Source organism: Polypterus senegalus, chromosome 6 (assembly GCF_016835505.1).
Source record: "Polypterus senegalus isolate Bchr_013 chromosome 6, ASM1683550v1, whole genome shotgun sequence".
Taxonomy (NCBI): domain Eukaryota; kingdom Metazoa; phylum Chordata; class Cladistia; order Polypteriformes; family Polypteridae; genus Polypterus; species Polypterus senegalus.
This window is the reverse complement of record NC_053159.1, coordinates 67,563,502-67,584,380: the sequence shown is the minus strand read 5'-3', so window position 1 is coordinate 67,584,380 and position 20,879 is coordinate 67,563,502. Positions and strand designations below refer to the sequence as shown.

Sequence of the window (20,879 nt, the reverse complement as noted above, 5' to 3'; positions counted from 1 at the left end):
GTATCCAAAACAGTATAAAAAGAAAAAAACAATTTTAAGCAATATTTCAGAGAGCAAATTCTAGTTCCTTTCCGTCTATCCATTATCTGCTTTGTCTGATACAGGGACATAATTGCCGAGTGCCAGCTATACACATTGTACAGAATTTCAGTAAAGGTAATAAGTTACCGAACAATTAGTGCATCTACATGAGTTTTAATAACTCAATTATTAGCAGAAACACAGTTTTTAAAATACCATGCAAACCCCTATTATGGTTAGACAAACCAGGTTATTAGTCTCTGAGAAACCTGCTTAACAGGCACAGGTTTCCCTGGAGTAAACCAGTTAGATGGCCTTGTAAACCCTTAACATGGTTTGCAGTTATGGATTTTGTATCCTGCACATGTCTGCTGCACTCTGCTCACCTGCTGCAGTGTTGTCTTCGCACACGCAGCCACAGATAACGTCCACAAAGGTCAATTTCCAGAGGCAAATATTCAGGTGATCGCATTGTTCCTTTTCCTGTTTGAAATAATCTGTCTCAATATTCCAGTATTTGCTAAATTTAGGCTGATGAACTGAAAGTATCATGTTAAGCACCATGATGTCAGGATCAGTAATGTGTTAAAAGTGATTGTGTTATGTAGTCCAATTACTTTTTAATACAACAAGTAACCAAACCCAATACTTATTTTACTAAAGTAAAAATACATCCATCCATCCATCCTCTTCTGCTTATCCAAGGTCGGGACACGGGGGTAGCAGCTTGAGCAGAGATGCCCAGACTTCCCTCTCCCCGGCCACCACTTCTAGCTTTTCCGGGGGAATCCCGACATAGTCCCTCCAGCGTGTCCTGGATCTTCCCAGGGGCTTCCTCCTGGTTTGACGTGCCCGTCAAACACTTCACCAGGTAGACGTCCAGGAGGCATCCTGATCAGATGCCCGAGCCACCTCATCTGACTCCTCTCGATGCGGAGGAGCGGTGGCTTTACTCCGAGTCCCTCCCGGATGACTGAGCTTCTCACCCTATCTTTAAGGGAAAGCCCAGACATCCTGCGGAGGAAACTCATTTCAGCTGCTTGTATTCGCGATCTCGTTTTTTGGTCACTACCCACAGCTCATGACCACAGGTGAGGGTAGGAATGTAGATCGACTGGTAAATTGAGAGCTTTGCCTTACGTCTCAGCTCCTTATTCACCACGACAGACCAATGCAGAGCCCACATCACTGCAGATGCTGCACCGATCCGCCTGTCGATTTTATGCTCCATTCTTCCCTCACTTGTGAACAAGACCCCGAGATACTTGAACTCCTCCACTTGGGGCAGGATCTCGCTACCAAACCTGAGAGGGCACTCCAACCTTTTCCGGCTGAGGACCATGGTCTCTGATTTGGAGGTGCCGATTCCCATCCCAGCCGCTTCACACTCAGCTGCGAACCGATTCAGAGAGAGCTGAAGATCACGGCCTGATGAAGCAAACAGGACATCATCATCTGCAAAAAGCAGTGACCCAATCCTGAGTCCACCAAACCAGACCCCCTCAACACCCTGGCTGCGCCTAGAAATTCTATCCATAAAAGTTATGAACAGAATCAGAGACAAAAAGCAGTCCTGGCGGAGTTCAACTCTCACTGTAAACGGGTTCGACTTACTGCCGGCAATGCGGACCAAGCTCTGACACCGGCTGTACAGCCCTTATCATATTATATTATACTCCCGGAGCACCCCCACAGGATTCCTCGAGGGACAAGGTCAAATGCCTTTTCCAAGTCCACAAAACACATGTAGACTGGTTGGGCAAACTCCCATGCACCCTCCAGTACCCTGCTAAGGGTGCAGAGCTAATCCACTGTTCTGCGACCAGAACAAAAATCACACTGTTCCTCCTGAATTCGATATTCGACTATCCAATGGACCCTCCTCTCCAGAACCCCTGAATAGACTTTTCCAGGGAAGGGGACCATCACCCCGGTCTGCCAATCCAGAGGCACTATCCCCGATATCCATGCAATGTTGCAGAGACGTGTCAACCAAGACAGTCCTACAACATCCAGAGCCTTGAGGAACTCCGGGCGTATCTCATCCACCCCCCGGCCCCTGCCACCAAGGAGTTTTTTGACCACCTCTGTGACCTCAATCCCAGAGATGGGGGAGCCCACATCCGAGTCCCCAGGCTCTGCTTTCTCACTGGAAGGCATATCAGTGTGATTCAGGAGGTCTTCAAAGTACTCCCCCACCGACCCACAACGTCCCGAGTCGAGGTCAGCAGCGTACCATAAACAGTGTTGAAAATGCACTGCTTCCCCCGGTGGATGGTGGACCAGAATCTCCTCGAAGCCGTCCGAAAATCGTTCTCCATGGCCTCCCCAAACTCCTCCCATGCCTGAGATTTTGTCTCAGCAACCAACGAAGCCACACACACACACAATAATATATATATATATATATATATATATATATATATATATATATATATATATATATATATATATATATATATATATATATATATATATATATATATATATATATATTTATACCATATTTTACTGTTGGTATGATGTTCTTTTTCTGAAATGCTGTGTTCCTTTTACGCCAGATAGGACATTTGCCTTCCAAAAAGTTCAACTTTTGTCTCATCAGTCCACAAGGTATTTTCCCAAAAGTCTTGGCAATCATTGAGATGTTTCTTAGCAAAATTGAGACGAGCCCTAGTGTACTTTTTGCTTAACAGTGGTTTGCGTCTTGGAAATCTGTTATGCAGGCCGTTTTTGCCCAGTCTCTTTCTTATGGTGGAGTCGTGAACACTGACTTTAATTGAGGCAAGTGAGGCCTGCAGTTCTTAGACGCTGTCCTGGGGTCTTTGTGACCTCTCGGATGAGTCGTCTCTCGCTCTTGGGGTAATTTTGGTCGGCCGCCACTCCTGGGAAGGTTCACCACTGTTCCATGTTTTTGCCATTTGTGGATAATGGCTCTCACTGTGGTTCGCTGGAGTCCCAAAGCTTTAGAAATGGCTTTATAACCTTTACCAGACTGATAGATCTCAATTACTTCTGTTCTCATTTGTTCCTGAATTTCTTTGGATCTTGGCATGATGTCTAGCTTTTGATGTGCTTTTGGTCTACTTCTCTGTGTCAGGCAGCTCATAGTTAAGTGATTTCTTGATTGAAACAGGTGTGGCAGTAATCAGGCCTGGGGGTGGCTACAGAAATTGAACTCAGGTGTGATACACCACAGTTAGGTTATTTTTAACAAGGGGCAATTACTTTTCACACAGGGCCATGTAGGTTCGGATTTTTTCTCCCTAAATAATAAAAGCATCATTTAAAAACTGCATTTTGTGTTTACTTGTGTTATATTTGACTAATGGTTAAATGTGTTTGTTGATCAGAAACATTTTGTGTGACAAACATGCAAAAGAATAAGAAATCAGGAAGGGGCAAATAGTTTTTCACACCACTGTATATATACATATATATGTATGTACCTATACACATATATATATATATATACATATATATACACACACACACACACACATATATATATACATATATATACACACACACACACACACACACACACACATATATATATATATATATATATATATATATATATATATATATACATATACACACACATACATACACATACTGTATATATATGCAAGAGATATAGAATACAGTATATACAGCTGATATAAACCATTAGTGAAGACCATCTTTGTCCTGTTTAGTTGTTTTTTTCTAAATAGCTCTCAGTTACTTTTGTGACAAATGGGAGGGAAAAAAAAAAAAAAAAAAACATGCCATGCTATCAAATGAAACAGAGTATAAGATTTTCAAAGGAAAAGTGATTAGGACTGAAAAAGGGAGAAGGGGCAGAAGCAAGCTCAGAATTTGCATTGAGACTGGAATGTGGCAACCGCAGGATGGTCTGAAGCCTTTGATGACTTCTCGCCAGAGAATAATGGCATTTATTAATATAAGCTGAACTCATGAAACTTTACTGGAAAGCCATTTTATGGGACAATTTGCCTTTAAATAGTGTCCAGAAGGTTAGGTAAGGAAAGATGACAAATTTAATTTCTTTTAAAATTACTGAACATAATTTCATAATCTGTGCAAAAAAAAGTCTTTCACATAATCTCTGTTACACAAAAGGCCAGAAAGAGCTCCTGTTTGAATGAATGCAAAGATCTCAGAACCGAAAAATAAGCCTTACAAAATTGTCCTCTAACATTTACCATTTTACAATTGATTGATGTTTTCTTGACTTGTATGTCTCCAGTTCATTAGTTGACTTTAACATACGTTCTTAAAACTAATCCCAGCAGGACAGGGCAGCTAAGCTTGATGTACTTGATTCCAACATGCAGCTAATATTAATCAACATAATACTCCCAGGCCTGCATATTCCAAAGTACATCTTACAAAAATGGGCTTACATCCAAACATATGAACAAAAAACTCTGTATGACAGGCACAAGGACACTGGTAAAGTGAACAAAACCAAGTTTTCAAGAGCTTAAAACAAGTGATTTGCAGTAGTCACGATTGATTAGTAATACTTGGGGTCTACGGTCTAAACAAGTGCAAAACCTTCAAGAAACTATACAATCAGCTCAGATTTTTTGCCATGAATTAAGTATTGAACCCTGTGGTGAACTTCTACTCTAACCAGAGTCAGTTCTTCAATTGTATTAAGCAGGTTTTAGAATTTTACTGGTCCAGGAGTAAGATTCTGATAAAAATGCTAATTTTACAGGATTCAGCTTACAGTTGATACAACAGAGTGTGTCACAGTGGGAAAGTGGCAAGTGCTTATGCCTTACAGCTACAGGAACAAGGGTGCTACTGCTGGTCTATGTGGAGTTTGCATGTTCAACCACATCCAAAAGACATGCATGTTACTTTGACTGATGACTACAAATTGTCCCACTGTGAATGAATGCTAGTATTGATGGACCCACTTCCCATTTAGGGTTGATTCCTGTCCTGCAGGACTGGTTTCAGGTCCTCTTGAGTTCATTTAGTAAAGTAGATAAAGGGAAGAAAAATTTCCAAAGCAGACAAAGTGGGTGCAGGAAGGCAGTGAATAAATTTATGACAGAAAAAGAAAAAATGATAACCGGTAGAGAAAACAGTTGACAGTATTTCAAAATCAAAATTCTCTACCTTAGTCTTTCCCATTTGCCACTCTGTGCTTTTGCTGTCAAATATTTTCAGCAGCATTGTGCACATCTTATTTTCATCTCCAATTGTCCGTTTTTCTTTAAGTAACATATGGTACCTGAAAATAGGACAAGAAAAAGACTCAAAATACAAATATTAAACATGCTCAGCCTTTTTAGACTCTTTATTCCAAGAAAAGATTGAGGGCACCTTCAGTTACAAATCAGTCTTCATTAAATTTTGAGTGGTGTGCATCTAATAAGATGATATAATCAAACTATTGAAAATGACACATGTTAAATTACCATATAAATCCCAGCAAAGCTTTTCCTAAATTTGATATGAATAAGTACATCTTACAAGAGAAGAATTAATGGAAGCATCACTGGACAATTCATTCCATTTTTTGTAAAGTCTTTGATTCTTATCTGGTATATACTGTACACTATCAGTTCAATCCATCTACCTGCATTCTAAAGGAAAAAAGGAAGGGGACATTTATACATATAAAAAAAACACAAAACAAAAAAAAAAACCCTCAAACACAACATACAACATAATAGAGTATGTCTAAGAGTAAGCCAGTGTCCTGCACCAAATGCTACACACAGAGTTTAAGGACTCCTCAGCTGTAGTGATGAAGACTACCATACTGCATGAGAATTCCAGGAGGAGGATTATCTGCCAGTTGATATATTTGCAGTTCCTCTGACATATCCTGAAGGGGCATGTCAAATCAAGGAGTCTTTAGCATTTAAAAAAAATAAAATACTGAATGGTGTTAACAACGAGACCCATTAAATTAACCTACTGAAAACTGAATTACTGGCTTAAATTTTGGTGGTAAATTTTAGGCTTTTCTTTTCTCACACTATAAATATTATATTAAGTGTTCAATAAAAATTAAACTATATTTATGGATTCCAAAAACGTCACGCAACATAATATCACAGTCCTGACAAATCCTGCACAGTCTTCTCCATGTTACTTACAATGTGGTGTTTCTGAGCCTGAAGGGTAAAACAAAAATCTTCAATGTGTCGCAGGAAGAACCAATTAAAAATAAATAAATAAATAAATAAGAGCCTTAGCAGGAACACTGAAGAGACTGAAGACTTCAGAAAGCACTCCCTTAATGCAATTGAATAGCTCTAATTTTAAAAACAACTTGTAATTGAAAAGGCTTGATCTTGTCTTTGGATGGTTTTAATGTTTTTGAGAATACTTTTAGTTTTATGAATTGCTTAATTGCAAAACACCAAAACTCGATCTCACAGACTGACATCCAACCATTTTCAATAACGTATGCAAATTTCACCCAGACAACAACAGGACGCTAGGAGCTGAACTCAGGCTGTTGGGAGCTGTGAAGGTGCAATGATAACCAATGTTCCATAATCTTCACAGTATACAGTCCTATACTGCTGATACAAGCACATTAATGTCAAAGCTCTCTCAGCCACAATACAAAGAGGAGGGGAAAAAAGCACACAGTTAATCAAACACATCAGTCTCTTTTTCAGTATAAAATGTTCCTCTCTAGGGCAGAGGCGTGGAAAGTCAAACATAGCTCTAGATCACAAGGCCATCACTAATTCACTCAGTGTAACAGGAACAATACTTAAGTGATGACAGAGGCTTGCTATTTTTTTTTTTCTTTTTATGATTCAAGTGATCTGCTCCAACAATAATAAGGTACACCCAAAGATTAATAGGCTTAAAGATGCATATGGCTTATTTGAAACCAAATTTATTCATTTACTCGAATTATATTGTACCTTGTGTAGAAATCCTTGAACTGTCTGCGTACTGGAAAGCCAGCCCGACGAATTTTGACAGTTTCCAGCATCCCGGAATAACGCAACTGATTTAAGACCACCTCAGGATCAAATTTATTTGGCATCTGTAAAAGAAACATCAGCAGATCTGCTCATTTTTGCTTTTTCTCAGCAAAACTCTTGGGTGCACAAGCCAAAATAACAGACTTAAACAATTGCACATTGAAGGGATTTTTTCTCCTATAAAGTCATGCACAGTTGTATGAAATAAACACATATGTATAATATAAAGGTTACTGAACTAAAAGTAAAATATACAGTAATACATAAAGAAAATAAGGCCTCAAAATTCAATTCAGTTTGATTTATTCTGATAACCAAAAATGATTGAAACCCTCAGTGCAGATTTCTTGAGACCATTGATAACTTCATCCTGATCTCTTCAGGAATTTTCTTTGATCACGGAATTACATGCTTGCTGGATGCAGACAAATAGGTTTATACTCAGCAGGTCTGGCTGAATTCGGGCTTTGCGTGTTAGTCAGCTAAAAGTTCTATTTGCTGACTTGGGAGCCCTTGAGTTCATATAAGTTTTTGCATTAAGACCTGAAAAACTAGTAACAGAGGAAAAGTTGGAGAGGTAAATAATCTTTCTCTGCACTTTTTAATTTTTTTGCTCCATAGCTATGCCCATTTTTATAAAGGGTTGCTATTTTTTTATTTTTGGACAACATTTCCCCAACAGACAAATTTTATTTAAATGATGAAGCAATTCTAGTTCTACAATTATCCTACAATTGTAATACACTTGGCAGCAATCTCATGTAGCAGAATGACATTACACAAACCAGTTTTGCTCAAGGCTAAGTTACTTAAGTTGCACTATATGTCTAGCTTCATTGACAAGCTGCCTGTCACTTATCAACTGAGTTGATTCATTCAATCATTCACAATAGGGCTTGCATGTAATACATTGAATTGCTTTTAAAGAACAGGTTAGTTTACAACTGCTTCAAAGTTACCAGACTCGAGCAAAATCAAACTTATTATAGCATGGATGGAAAAAAGTACAGAAAAGCTCAACACAATCCTCAAACTAGTTTTACTATTATATAGAAAAATTCTAAATCCTCTGAAACCACTAAATTTGGTTGTATACTCTGCGTGGTTGTTATAGTATACAAAAAGTCTGAATTTGTATGAAATGTAATGATTTATTATCCATCCAGCCATTATCCAACCTGCTACATCCTAACTACAGGGTCATGGGGGTCTGCTGGAGCCAATCCCAGCCAACACAGGATGCAAGGCAGGAAACAAACCCTGGGCAGGACGCCAGCCCACCACAGATGATTTACTACATGAAATAAAATATATTAAAAAAAACCAGTTCTGTTATATATATTTTAATCATTAAAATGTGCTTCAATTTGAATGTTTAAAATCTAACCATTCTCAGTTGTAATAAGTTTTGTGAGAAAGAGTAACTTTGATCCACTGCATTCCATTAGGGGTCAGTTGATGGAGCATGCATAAGTTCAAGTCCTTTTGATTAGTTTTTCTCAAAACACCTATTGGTGTACTCTTTTGATAAAGGTTTAATTTCCTGCACAAAATACGGTCCATGGGACAATAATACAGGGTAACCCCAAAAAGCTTGACACCTTGCATAACTAGACATACAAGTCAACCAGTACATAATTATTTGGTTTTTTTTTATACTGGTGATTCAGAAGGCACCAGATCAAAAAAAACTGAAGCAATTTCAAAGCGCTCAAACAATTGTTATGAACACAAAATAAGAATAAAAACATTCAAATCACAAAGCATATTTTTGAATGTGAAGGAATAGGGGAATGTGCCAAAAGTGACCCACTGAAGATGCCAGGTGAGAGAAGCGATATGCACTTATGGGCAATGCCCAAAGGCACCATTTAGCATTTCAATGTATTGCCTAGGCATTTGCTGATGTCACTGTAGTCCACACCTAGCAGAGGGTTCTCCGAAAAAGCCTCAGACACTAGTTAGAACTGTTGCATTTCTGATTTTTGCAATGCAGGCTTGCTTTTCTGTGCAGTTTTTAGTCTAAACATATCTTTGTCTTGTTATTTACAGCAACGGAAAAACTCTTGACAGTAGTGAGGAGGAAAGGGCAAGAAGACTGAGAAAAGGATAGTGTAAACTGAATTTCCATAGGTCAAAACAATGTTTTTACAATGAATATAGGAAATAGTAGAGAACTACGGTGGAAAAAAATGAATAATATACTTCAACATTATTTTAATTTTTAATTTTCCATGTGTGTTATATGTATGAAGTGTGAACATGTTTTGATCATGTGAAATACAATACTAAAACAAAACAACCTTTAATTTTCAACATAACCCCTGTGAATACCAATACACTCATTTGGGTGAAAACATTTTTCTATGGCACTCAAAAAAAGATGTTCTATCTTTTTGATATCTATCTTGTTTCTTGTATATTCCACATCCTTTGCTTTGGTATTGGCTTGCTCTGTTTATAACATACATGCCATCCTCAAACCTACTGCAATAATACATTTTGCATTTATTTGATGGTCTAAAGTACTATTTTGTGATTTTACTTTTATCTGATGTCTTATGTATTAATGTATTTTGTACTGATTTCACTTCATATCTACAGTAGGATCTTGTTTAAGGTGAGGCGAAAATAAAGGGAAAAAAGGGTGAATGCGGTGAACAAATTACAAAAATGATTAGCATGTGAAATCTTGGTGTGATACATTTGACAGCAATTAAAATACATGAACCATAAAATGAAGAATATAAACACCAAGGATGCCATTCCTTTCTAGTTAGTCTCCAAGTTTTGAAAAGCAGAGCAATTCAAGGCTAAAATTTTCACTACATGAGCCAAAATGCAACAGTAATGACCTTCAGCTATTTTTAACTGGCTTCTGTTAGAAGAATGGCCATCTGGCCCATTTTAGGGATTCAATGACACTTATTACAGACATGGCAGTGTCTAGTATGTACTGTACAACACTTTTATGAGAAAGCAACACAATCCTATCTAGATTTGATCCTTTGTAAATGGAATGCAAAGGCAGCACACTGCTTTAAAAAGTATCATGACATGCCTTTCCTGATTTACTGTTCAAGTTTCTGCATATGAATTTTGCTGAAATAGAAAATAGATACCAAATAAAAAGCTTCATGCAATAATGTAGCCGATTTCTGAAATATACTGATGATTCCGATTAATTTTTCTAGGGAACACATTTCCCAGCACGTTTAATTTTTTAAATGGTTTCAATTTTATACAAGCAGAAGCCTAATATAAAAGTGCATTCCCTGAATATTTCTCATATATAGTTTTGCTCCTACTTGTATTTTAATTCCATAATGAATTGTTGTAGATATAAAACCAGATCTAGCACAGTTACATTTTTAGTTTATATTTGGCTCAAAAAGACCTTTTTTTATTTTGTCAACTTGAATAAATTTTATATAATGTATTTCAAATTTAGATTTAACTGATGTTTAAAGCTTCAGATCAAGCAGCTACTTTAAGCGCAAAGGATTCAACTTGATTTTATGATATCAGGCTATCAGCTCACATCCATCCTCCAGCTCACAGTGCACAGTGTACAAGTTACTTAAAGCATGCTATTGCTTCAACTGTAATAAATGTATTTGCACAACCATATTGTGGCCTGATCTTTTAAGTCACATTGGTTAAATAATGGTTGGTTGATGTTGGCCAACAACACTGCATTCTCTCAGAGCAACGAAAAGTGAAGTGCAAATGGAGAAAGTTGAAAGTATACCACTGTGCATTATTTAAAGCATCAAACTGTAGAAAAAAAACTCTTTCTAAATATTATGCTGACTACTGATCATAATTATATGTTAAGTATTTGCATAGACCGTGATGAATATAATTGATGTGTGCTTACTGAATGCCATCATTCCCAATTTCTTCAAAGCAGACATTGTAAGTATTTTATTAACAACCTGTAATTTCTTTTGTGCTATGCTGCATGTCATATTCACTCTATTATACTAAACAGAAACTGAACTATTGGTTTGTATATAAAAGGTTACTAAACAAAAATACATTGAATTGAGTTGAATCTTATTTTAGACAAGAGGTTAAAAAAAAAGTTTAACCTTTAGCATGTTGGGTTTTATGCAGCGGACAAAAAATGGGTTGGAAGCACTCAGTGTTGCCATGAGGGAATGTAGAGAATCCTAGAAGAAAAAGCAGAGTGAGAACAGGTTCTCTGAATGGCAGCATAACAACCTTTCTTGCATTTACAAGAATTAATCTGGATGGAGAAAACACATAAAAATTGTACAAGAAATTCACAGCTAAACTCTGCATTCAACAGGGACACTGTTCTTTTTTGTACCTAAATGTGTCTAAGTATTTGTTTAGTCCAACTGCAGTCACTAACATGCATATGCTTGTAACAAAGCATAAGGTTTCTTCATCTGATTACTGCACTTTTCACACCAAACTCACAGCAGGCATATCTAGTATATCTAAAATCTGTGGAATCCTAGAGAAAACAAAAGTTAAAAAGTTGTAAAAGAAAACAGGCCAAATAAAGTAGATGTTTCAGTAAGCAGTTAGAAACTATCCTCTGAATTTAGTGTCAGTGACTTCAAATCTTGTCACAAAATTATTCGCTTTAGTAGTGGTGGTAGTGATCTAAGTAAATTATACTGCCTTGTTATTGTATGAACTTTCCTAATCCAACATTAAGGTCATGAGGAACCTGAGCCTACTCATCATGGTAAAGGTAAGAACCTTTCACACATAGCACATGCACACCCAAACACAATAGATTAAATTACAATTAAGAAGTATATTAAAGAAGGCCAGATAGGTCTGTGACAAATTTATCTGCACTATTCAGCACTACTGCAATCATACTATAACTTGTAGCCAATTAATGAGAAAGTACATTTAAAAAAAAACACAGATGGGGAGGTGTTGTATTTTTTTCATTTGTTTTTGCTGAATAAGCCTGATTATATGCAACTTCTCCTTACACATCAGTTTGGTAAAATATTATCTGGACTGCCATTACAGCCAACAGCTTTACAACTTTTACATGCTGCATACGCTAGGTGCACTTGCATTATATGGGAAGGTATATTCAACCTTCAGTTTCTTACCCTGAACTGTGAACTGACTGTGGGCTTGCGTCTTGCTGTCCCCATCTTTAATGTTTCTTCATTGTTTCTACTTGCTACTCGTTCAAACAAATCATAGATGAAGTCCAGTCTGTAGATTAAATGGGGAGGAAAAAAAAGTCATAAAATAAACATGTTCTTGCTATTAAAACTTTCCTTCTAAACTAACATTAATCTGAATGATCCTACCTGCTGTCTTTCAGCATGTTCAAGATGTCATCTCTAAACGTGTCTCTGTTTTTCTCCAATATCCCTTTAACATCATATAAAACCTGTGAAATAAATGGTAAATTACATACTGAACCAATCAGATTAGATAGATAGAGATGGATAGATACTTTTATTAATCCCAAGGGGAAATTCACATAATCCAGTAGCAGTATACTGATACAAAAAAAAAATAAAAAAAAATTAGAGTAATAAAAATGCATGTAAAAACAGACAATAACTCTGAATAATGTTAGCGCTTACCCCCCTGGGTGGAACTGAACAGTCGCATAGGGTGGGGGAGGAACGATCTCCTCAGTCTGTCAGTGGAGCAGAACAGTGACAGCAGTCTGTCACTGAAGCTACTCCTCTGCCTGGAGATGACACTTTTCAGTGGATGCAGTGAATTCTCCATGATTGACAGGAGCTTGCATAGCGCCCGTCGCTCTGCCACAGATGTTCAACTGTCCAGCTTCATTCCTACAATAGAGTCTGCTTTCCTAACAAGTTTGTCCAGGTGAGAAGCGTCCATCTTTATGCTGCCTCCCCAGCATACCACCGCGTAAAGAGAGCACTCGCCACAACCGTCTGGTAGAACATCTGCAGCATCTTATTGCAGATGTTGGACGCCAACCTTCTAAGGAAGTATACTCGGCTCTGACCTTTCTTACACAGAGCATCAGTATTGGCAGTCCATTCCAATTTATCATCCAGCTGCACTCCCAAGTATTTGTAGGTCTGCACACAGTCTCCTCTGATGATCACGGGGTCCATGAGGGGCCTGGGCCTCCTAAAATCCACTACCAGTTCCTTGGTCTTGGTGGTGCTCAGGTGTAAGTGGTTTGAGTTGCACCATTTAACAAAGTCTTTGATTAGCTTCCTATACTCCTCCTCCTGCCCACTCCTGATGCAGCCCACAATAGCAGTATCATCAGCGAACTTTTGCACGTGGCAGGACTCCGAATTATATTGGAAGTCTGATGTATACAGGCTGTACAGTACCGGAGAAAGTACAGTCCCTTGCGGCGCTCCTGTGTTGCTGACCACAATGTCAGACCTGCAGTTAGGTCCTGAGACCTGTCTGTAAGATAGTCCACGACCCACACCACCAGGTGGGAATCTACTCCCATCTCTGTCAGCTTGTCCCTAAGGATCAGAGGTTGGATGGTGTTGAAGGCGCTAGAGAAGTCCAAAAACATAATTCTAACAGCACCACTGCCTCTGTCCAAGTGGGAGAGGGATTGGTGTAGCATATAGATGATGGCATCCTCTGCTCCCACCTTCTCCTGGTATATGAACTGCAGAGGGTCGAGGGCGTGGCGGACCTGTGGCCTCAGGTGGTGAAGCAGCAGCCGCTCCATGGTCTTCATCACATGTGACATCAGAGCAACAGGCCGGAAGTCATTCAGCTCACTAGGACGTGATACCTTTGGGACTGGGGTGATACAAGATGTTTTCCAAAGCCTTGGGACTCTCCCCTGTTCCAGGCTCAGGTTGAAGATGCACTGTAGAGGACTCCCCAGTTCCAGCACATAGACCTTCAGCAGTCGTGGCGATACTCCATCTGGACCCGCTGCTTTGCTGGCACGAAGTCTCCTCAGCTCTCTGCTCACCTGCGTTGCTGTAATTGTGGGTGGGGATGTCTCTCCTATGCTGGTATCAGCAGAAGGATGGTTGGAGGATGCAGTACTCCGAGGTGAGCATGGGTTAGGGTGGTTAAACCTGTTAAAAAAAGTTGTTCATTTGGTTTGCTCTCTCAACGTCTCTCTCGATGGTGGCACCCTGCTTCGAGCTGCAGCCAGTGATGATCTTCATCCCATCCCACACTTCCTTCATGCTGTTATTCTGCAACTTCTGCTCCAGCTTTCTCCTGTACTGCTCCTTCGCCGCCCTGAGCTGGACTCAGAGTTCCTTCTGCACGCGCTTGAGCTCATGCTGATCACCACCTTTAAAAGCCCTTTTCTTGTGGTTCAAAAGGCTCTTGATGTCACTTGTAATCCATGGCTTGTTGTTAGCATAGCAGCGTACTATTCTTACTGGAACTACAATGTCCATACAGAAGTTGATGTAATCAGTTGTGCAGTCAACAGCCTCTTCAGTATTCTCACTATGTGACCCCTGCAGGATATCCCAGTCAGTAGATCCAAAGCAGTCTCTCAGAACCTGCTCTGCCTCAGGGAACCACTTCCTGAATGATTGTGTAGTTGTAGGTAGTGCCTTCACTCTTGGTTTGTAGTGAGGCTGAAGAACCACCAGGTTATGATCTGCTTTCCCAAGCGCAGGCAGCGGGGTGGCGCTGTATGCGTCTTTAACGTTTGCATACAGTATGTCGATAGTCCTATTTCCTCGGGTGTTACAATCCACATACTGGGAGAAGGCAGGTAATGTTTTGTCCAGCGTCACATGGTTAAAGTCTCCAGCGATTAGCACAAGCACCTCGGGGTGCTGCGTTTGTAACTTAACAACTGCAGAATGGATGACGTCACTCGCTATCTCCGTGTTCGCCCAAGGAGGGATGTAAACAATAACAACAATGACGTGTCCAAACTCTCTGGGCAAGTAACAGGGACGCAAACTTACGGCCAACAGTTCCGATGTCCCTGCAGCATGTGGAGATTTTAACGTTTACATGTCCTGAGTTGCACCACTTTGTATTGACATAAAGAGTGACTCCTCCTCCTTTCTTCTTCCCGCAGGTATTTGCGCCTCTGTCTGCTCTAACTGTGCTAAACCTGGGTAGCTCCACATTAGCATCTGGGATGGTAGTTGTTAGCCAAGTTTCACTAAAACACAGCAAGCTGCATTCTTTGTAGGTTCTGACATTTTTCACCAGCACAGCCAGTTCGATGATCTTATTTTGTAGTGAGGTCACATTTCCCAGGATCACAGAGGGTACTGAAGGTTTATAGCGCCACTTTCTCGCAAGCCACTTGGCTTTTATCTTAGCTACGGCTCGGCTGCTCCGATATCGTCTTCTTACCTCGTCAGGTAAATAGATTCTACAAAGTGTACACACACTCAAAAGGCTTTCCCAATTAAAAGAAATTACCACAGACCTGAAACATGAACCATACACAAGCTAAATACAAGGTACAGTTAAACAGAATGTGCCATTATAAACAAGTGTTTCAAAACAAGGCCTAATGAAGGTAGTTTGGGTAATGTCCATCACAAAAGCTGGGGAAAGGCTCAGTGAGCAAAAGTACAGTGTCCTCCAGAACACTTGGAACAATGACAAATTTTTTTTTTGAGCTGGAATGACGTGGGGAGGCGGAGTTTCGTGTGACATCATCACGCCTCCCACGTAATCACGTGAACTGACTGTCAACGCAGTGCGTAGAAAACCAGGAAGACCTCCAAAAAGCGCTTAAGAAAACATGCATTATATAATTGAGAAGGCAGCGAAACAATAAGAAGCGAGCGAGTGACATATACTACCATATTCATGAGTGCTGCTACCTCGGAAAGAAAGCAAGGTGTAAACCTAAACTTTAAATTAAGTTCATAGACAGGCTACCGCTGGCGTTTCACATAACCACAGGTAATGTGGGATACAAGTTTAATGAGAGGACGCAGGATATAAACGAGAGTTTTGATCACTTTGTAACTAAGTTAAAATTGTAGGTGAAGGGGTGTGCTTATGCAAATTCGAGAGACTGTGTTTGTGGGGATTGACAGTTAAGGCGGGTGGAGTCACGTCATCATCTCCCCTCCCATTCATCTCATTTCGCTCTGAGCTGAGCTCCGCGGCTAACGCCGTCTTCCGAAGCAACTTCTTCACACTGCCACCAAATACTCACAGAAAAATCCACAAGTTAATACACACACTGTCTCTAGAGTTTCTCCACACTGAATCCTCCAGGGACTACATACAAAAGGTTACATTGACAATCGTGTTACGTTATTTTTAAAATCTTTCCTTTTCTTAGCACAAGCACAGCTGAGAAGCTTCATGCATGTGCTCCATAACGCTTAAAAATAATGCATTTAATCACACTTTGCATTACAAGCAAAGGGAGCTTTTGTCAATGCATGATTTCCTGGTACACCATTACATTGATCAGCGATCCCGATTCATTTTACCCTCGCACCACCTTAGTTTGAGAAGAAGTATGAAAAATATGAGGTTAACACAGAAAAACAGATCACCAATTCAAGTTTTATGAATAATCGATTCGCCATCAATAATTGTTTTGGTAAAGCCATCCTCCTTCCATTTTATAATTTTTCCGCCATTAGCCATGATTAAATGAGCGGTAAATAAAGTAAGAGCAAAGCAAGGGTGACTTATTTAGGCAGGCATATATATGACAGCAACACTCATGACAATGTCAATCATGTTACGTTATTATTAAAATGTTTCCTTTTCTTTTTCATTACTTCTTTAACACACTACTTCTCCGCTGCGAGGCCCAGGTATTTTGATATATATATATATCATATAATATATGAATGAACCCCAAAGAGCGCTGAGACTTTTGATATCATAAACGTGTCTGCAAAACTGTGGTCTCCTGCCCTGCAAAAGTCGAGCAGCCAGCGCGCGTGCATAGCTATGCCGGCCTTTGAGACGCTGACTGCGCTTCTGCCTTAAGTCAAAGTGAGCACTTTTAATTTTTTTCATCCTCCCCCTGCGCTATAGCCCAGACAAGTGCAAACACGGGACCCCTTTTCTATACCACGGCAAAATAATATTAAGGCGATTCACACTTTCTTTTGCACGTATACGATTATGAGGTCCTCACCTCGGATTATGAAGATACGCACAGGAGTGGAGGACTGACAGTGCCATCACAGCCGATTAATAGCGGGGACGTCTCACCAGTCTACACAAGACCCACGCGACTGTCCCCAAAAGGCGATCATAGCGTCCAGCGAACACATCTCTCTATACTATATAAAAGAAAAGGCAACTTTCCTTTCTTTACACCTTTTTCCTTTTATCCCAAACCAAAGCCTTTCTCTCTTAACACTGCAGAGGACACAAAACTAATTTTCTTTAAATGCCGGTAAGGCACATTACCAGAGGCACAAATTTGAACGTTATCATAGAAAATGTAATTTCTATACCACAGCCGTCGTGTAGCGCCTTTCAAAAGGGATCTACTACCGAGAGATGATCCATATATATTTTAGCTGCTGTTAGTTACTTACCTGTTGTGTTACACAGTCTTTAAAATGTAGTTTACCAAACCACTCCAGTAGTGCTCAATGTACCTGTACTTCTTAAAACGTTAATGTTTTACTGTTTAATAACTTATAGACTATATTTTATTATTTTTCCCTTGCACTCAGTGACCAAAGCTATACACACACATATAGACACATACAAACATACACACAAGTATATGTATGTGTATATATATGTATGTATGTATATATATATATATATATATATATATATATATATACATATATATACATATACATATATACATATACATATATATATACATATATACATATATATATATATATATATATATATATATATATATATATATATATATATATATATATATATATATATATATATATATATGTGTGTGTGTGTGCCGCCAAATACACAAAACAATTACTTTGACAATCATGTTACATTATTTTCAAAATGTTTCCTTTTCTTTCTCTTTCCTTCTTTAACACACTACTTTCTCCGCTGCTAAGCTCGGGTATGTATGTATGTATATATATATATATATATATATATATATATATATATATATATATATATATATATATATATATAGATATAGAAATGAGAACAACACTCATATCAATGACAAAACAATTACATTAACAATCATATTACGTTATTTTTTAAAATTTTCCTTTTTCGTACCTTCTTTAACACACTACTTCTCCGCTGCGAAGCGCAGGTATTCTGCTAGTTAAGGAATAAAATGCATCTTTGTCAAACATTATGGAGGGCACTATAGTTGATTAAGCTTGACACAAAATATTATGACCATTTATGTAAGGCATAAACACAAAGCAAAAATGAAGGCAGCAAGTGATAACGGGTCCATTTCAGCCATGTTGTTGTATCAGTGTTGTTTCCTCCTTATTTTACCCAAATTGGTAAATTAAAATCATGCAAATCTAATGTTTGAGGAGTTGAATGGATATAGACAGAAGGAATGCTCAATATTAAATGAAGCTGTCAAAGCTGAAGTTGACAAAGAAACTCAATTGTTCCAAGCAGGCTACTGAAAACTGCATATAAAATTTATTACAAAAACAAATCTAATGTGCTGAAGGTGGACATTTTAACATGCATATGGGCCACTTTGATTTTCCTTCCACTCTTTAAAGACATGTGCATTAAGTCAATTTGCAGCTGCACAGTGGCATGGCATAAGTAACCTCCCCATATTGCACACCATGAGTAATTTGTTTCACAAATGGAAGGATTTGCGTGCAAACTAGCGGGAAAGAAAAAACATAAAACAAAAATATTTCAAGCAGTTTTAAAAGGAGACAATTCAACTGATATGAGCAAATAAAACCTCTGATACTCTTAAAGGAAGTCAAATAAAGAGCTTTTATTTATTGGCCTTTACAAATCTCTTTGGCATCTGCTTGCATTTCCCACACACTCGCTAATTTTTAGCTGCCATGCAAAACACAAGAACAAAAACAGAAAAGGCATTCCTAAAGGCAAACTGTAATAGTGAAAGCGTAGAAAGGTTTTTTGTGTCTCCCACTTGACTGCGTTGACATTGTGCAAGGGCAAGAACAAAAGTAGACATTTTATCTGGTGAAATGTGTAGGCTCAAGTTCTCCGCTGGCCCCCACCGCCCACTATTGTGTACATCGCAAATCAGCCATTCCTGCTTTTTTAGCAAGCTTCACAGGCAGCTATCACTACTTCAGCAGGTCACGCAATTCTGTGCAGGGATGTACTTGGCAGGATTCCCAGGTTCTGTATAGCTCAAATCTAAATGAAAGCATACCACCAACCCCCACCTGCAGAGTATTTAAAAAAAGCAACAACTTAGGGATGCCAAACCCAGACGCCTACTTGGGATTCTCCACAATTATCTGCTACTCAAGAGAAGTGGCAAAAAAATTGTCTACATAAAAGAAACCAATGCAAAAACTATATCACATATAAAGCAGGATAGCAAATTGAGTCAAAGGAATGCTCCCTCTCCACTCTGTGTGTGTATATATATCTCCATCCATTATCCAACCCGCTATATCCCAACTACAGGGTCACGGGGGGTCTGCTGGAGCCAATCCCAGCCAACACAGGGCCCAAGGCAGGAAAGAAACCCTGGCAGGGCACCAGCCCACCGCAGGGCGCACACATACACCCACACACCAAGCACAAACACTAGGAACATATCTACAGTATACACACACACACACACACACACACACACACACACACACATATATATATATATATACACACACACACACACACACACACACACACACACACACACACACACATACATACATACATACATACATATATATATATATATATATATATATATATATATATATATATACATATACACACACACACACACATATATATATATATATATATATATACACACACACACACATATATATATATATATATATATATATATATATATACACACACACACATACATACATACCATCTCTTGTGATTTCTTGGGTTTCTGGTGCTTTTAGCTGGTGGGAGTGAAAGCCTCATGCAGCCATTCCAAAAAAAAAATTTCTTGTGACCCAACCGTTCATGTTTGCTGGCAGTCTGGCTTTGTTTACATTGTGCTGCTTGAAAGCAGGAGGGTTCTCAGATTGGTAAATGAGTTTTTCCACCTCTTGTAATTGCTTTCTTTACTTCGATTTCAATTTTCTTCAAAATTTTCTTCTCACCACTCTTCACTTGCTTAGAAGCCAATGGAAGGAGGACAATGAACAGAGCTCTTGCAGCAGCGGCTCACTTGCTTTCTCTCTCTCTTTCTTTCTCTCTCAGGCTGCCTGTGGTGGGGGGATGGTGCGCTAGCAAGTACAGCCTGCAGATAGGCAGGCAAACACGTGCAGCAATCTCCTCCTCCTCCCCAGCAGGCACGTGGAATTGGGGAGATGGTTGGCTTGCACTTCCTGGCTGCAGATAGGCAGGCAAACAGTGCAGCAATCTCCTCCTCCCCCTCCCCAGCAGGCATGTGCTCGCTCTCTCTTGCTCTCTCTCTCAGCCCAGCTCAGGCAGGCAAGGGAAACTGGCTTGTTCGTATACCAAAAGTGTGGTTGTAAACCGAGGCAAAAGTTTGGCGAGCTTTTTGGTCGTGAACGGAGTTGTACGTGAACTGGGACGTTCGTGAACCGAAGTTCCACTGTATTTGGGAACACCGTTGTTCCGACTTGCTTCAACATTACTTGGCAACAGGAAAAGTGGGGCAAGTTGCACTGGTGCATTTGTGTCTCCCATAAAAGCAGCTTCACTTGAAATCACTTTGTGATTGTGCACGGGTAAAAACGTCTGCTGAAGTGTCAGATTCTTCTTTAACTCTTCTGCTTTCTGTATCTTCTGCATTGCATTCAG

General features: G+C 39.2%; 1 protein-coding gene across 1 annotated transcript in view; it reads right to left on the bottom strand.

The window, feature by feature from the left end:
* Positions 1–20,879, bottom strand: part of LOC120530629 (unconventional myosin-X-like) — a 388,518-nt gene that overhangs the window by 157,368 nt on the left and 210,271 nt on the right. The window contains exons 16-20 of the mRNA XM_039755051.1: positions 12,317–12,399; positions 12,110–12,218; positions 11,096–11,176; positions 6,939–7,063; positions 5,164–5,278 (exon numbers count right to left, since the gene is read on the bottom strand). Coding sequence (XP_039610985.1) covers positions 5,164–5,278; positions 6,939–7,063; positions 11,096–11,176; positions 12,110–12,218; positions 12,317–12,399 — 513 coding nt within the window. The remainder of the gene's footprint in view (positions 1–5,163; positions 5,279–6,938; positions 7,064–11,095; positions 11,177–12,109; positions 12,219–12,316; positions 12,400–20,879) is intronic.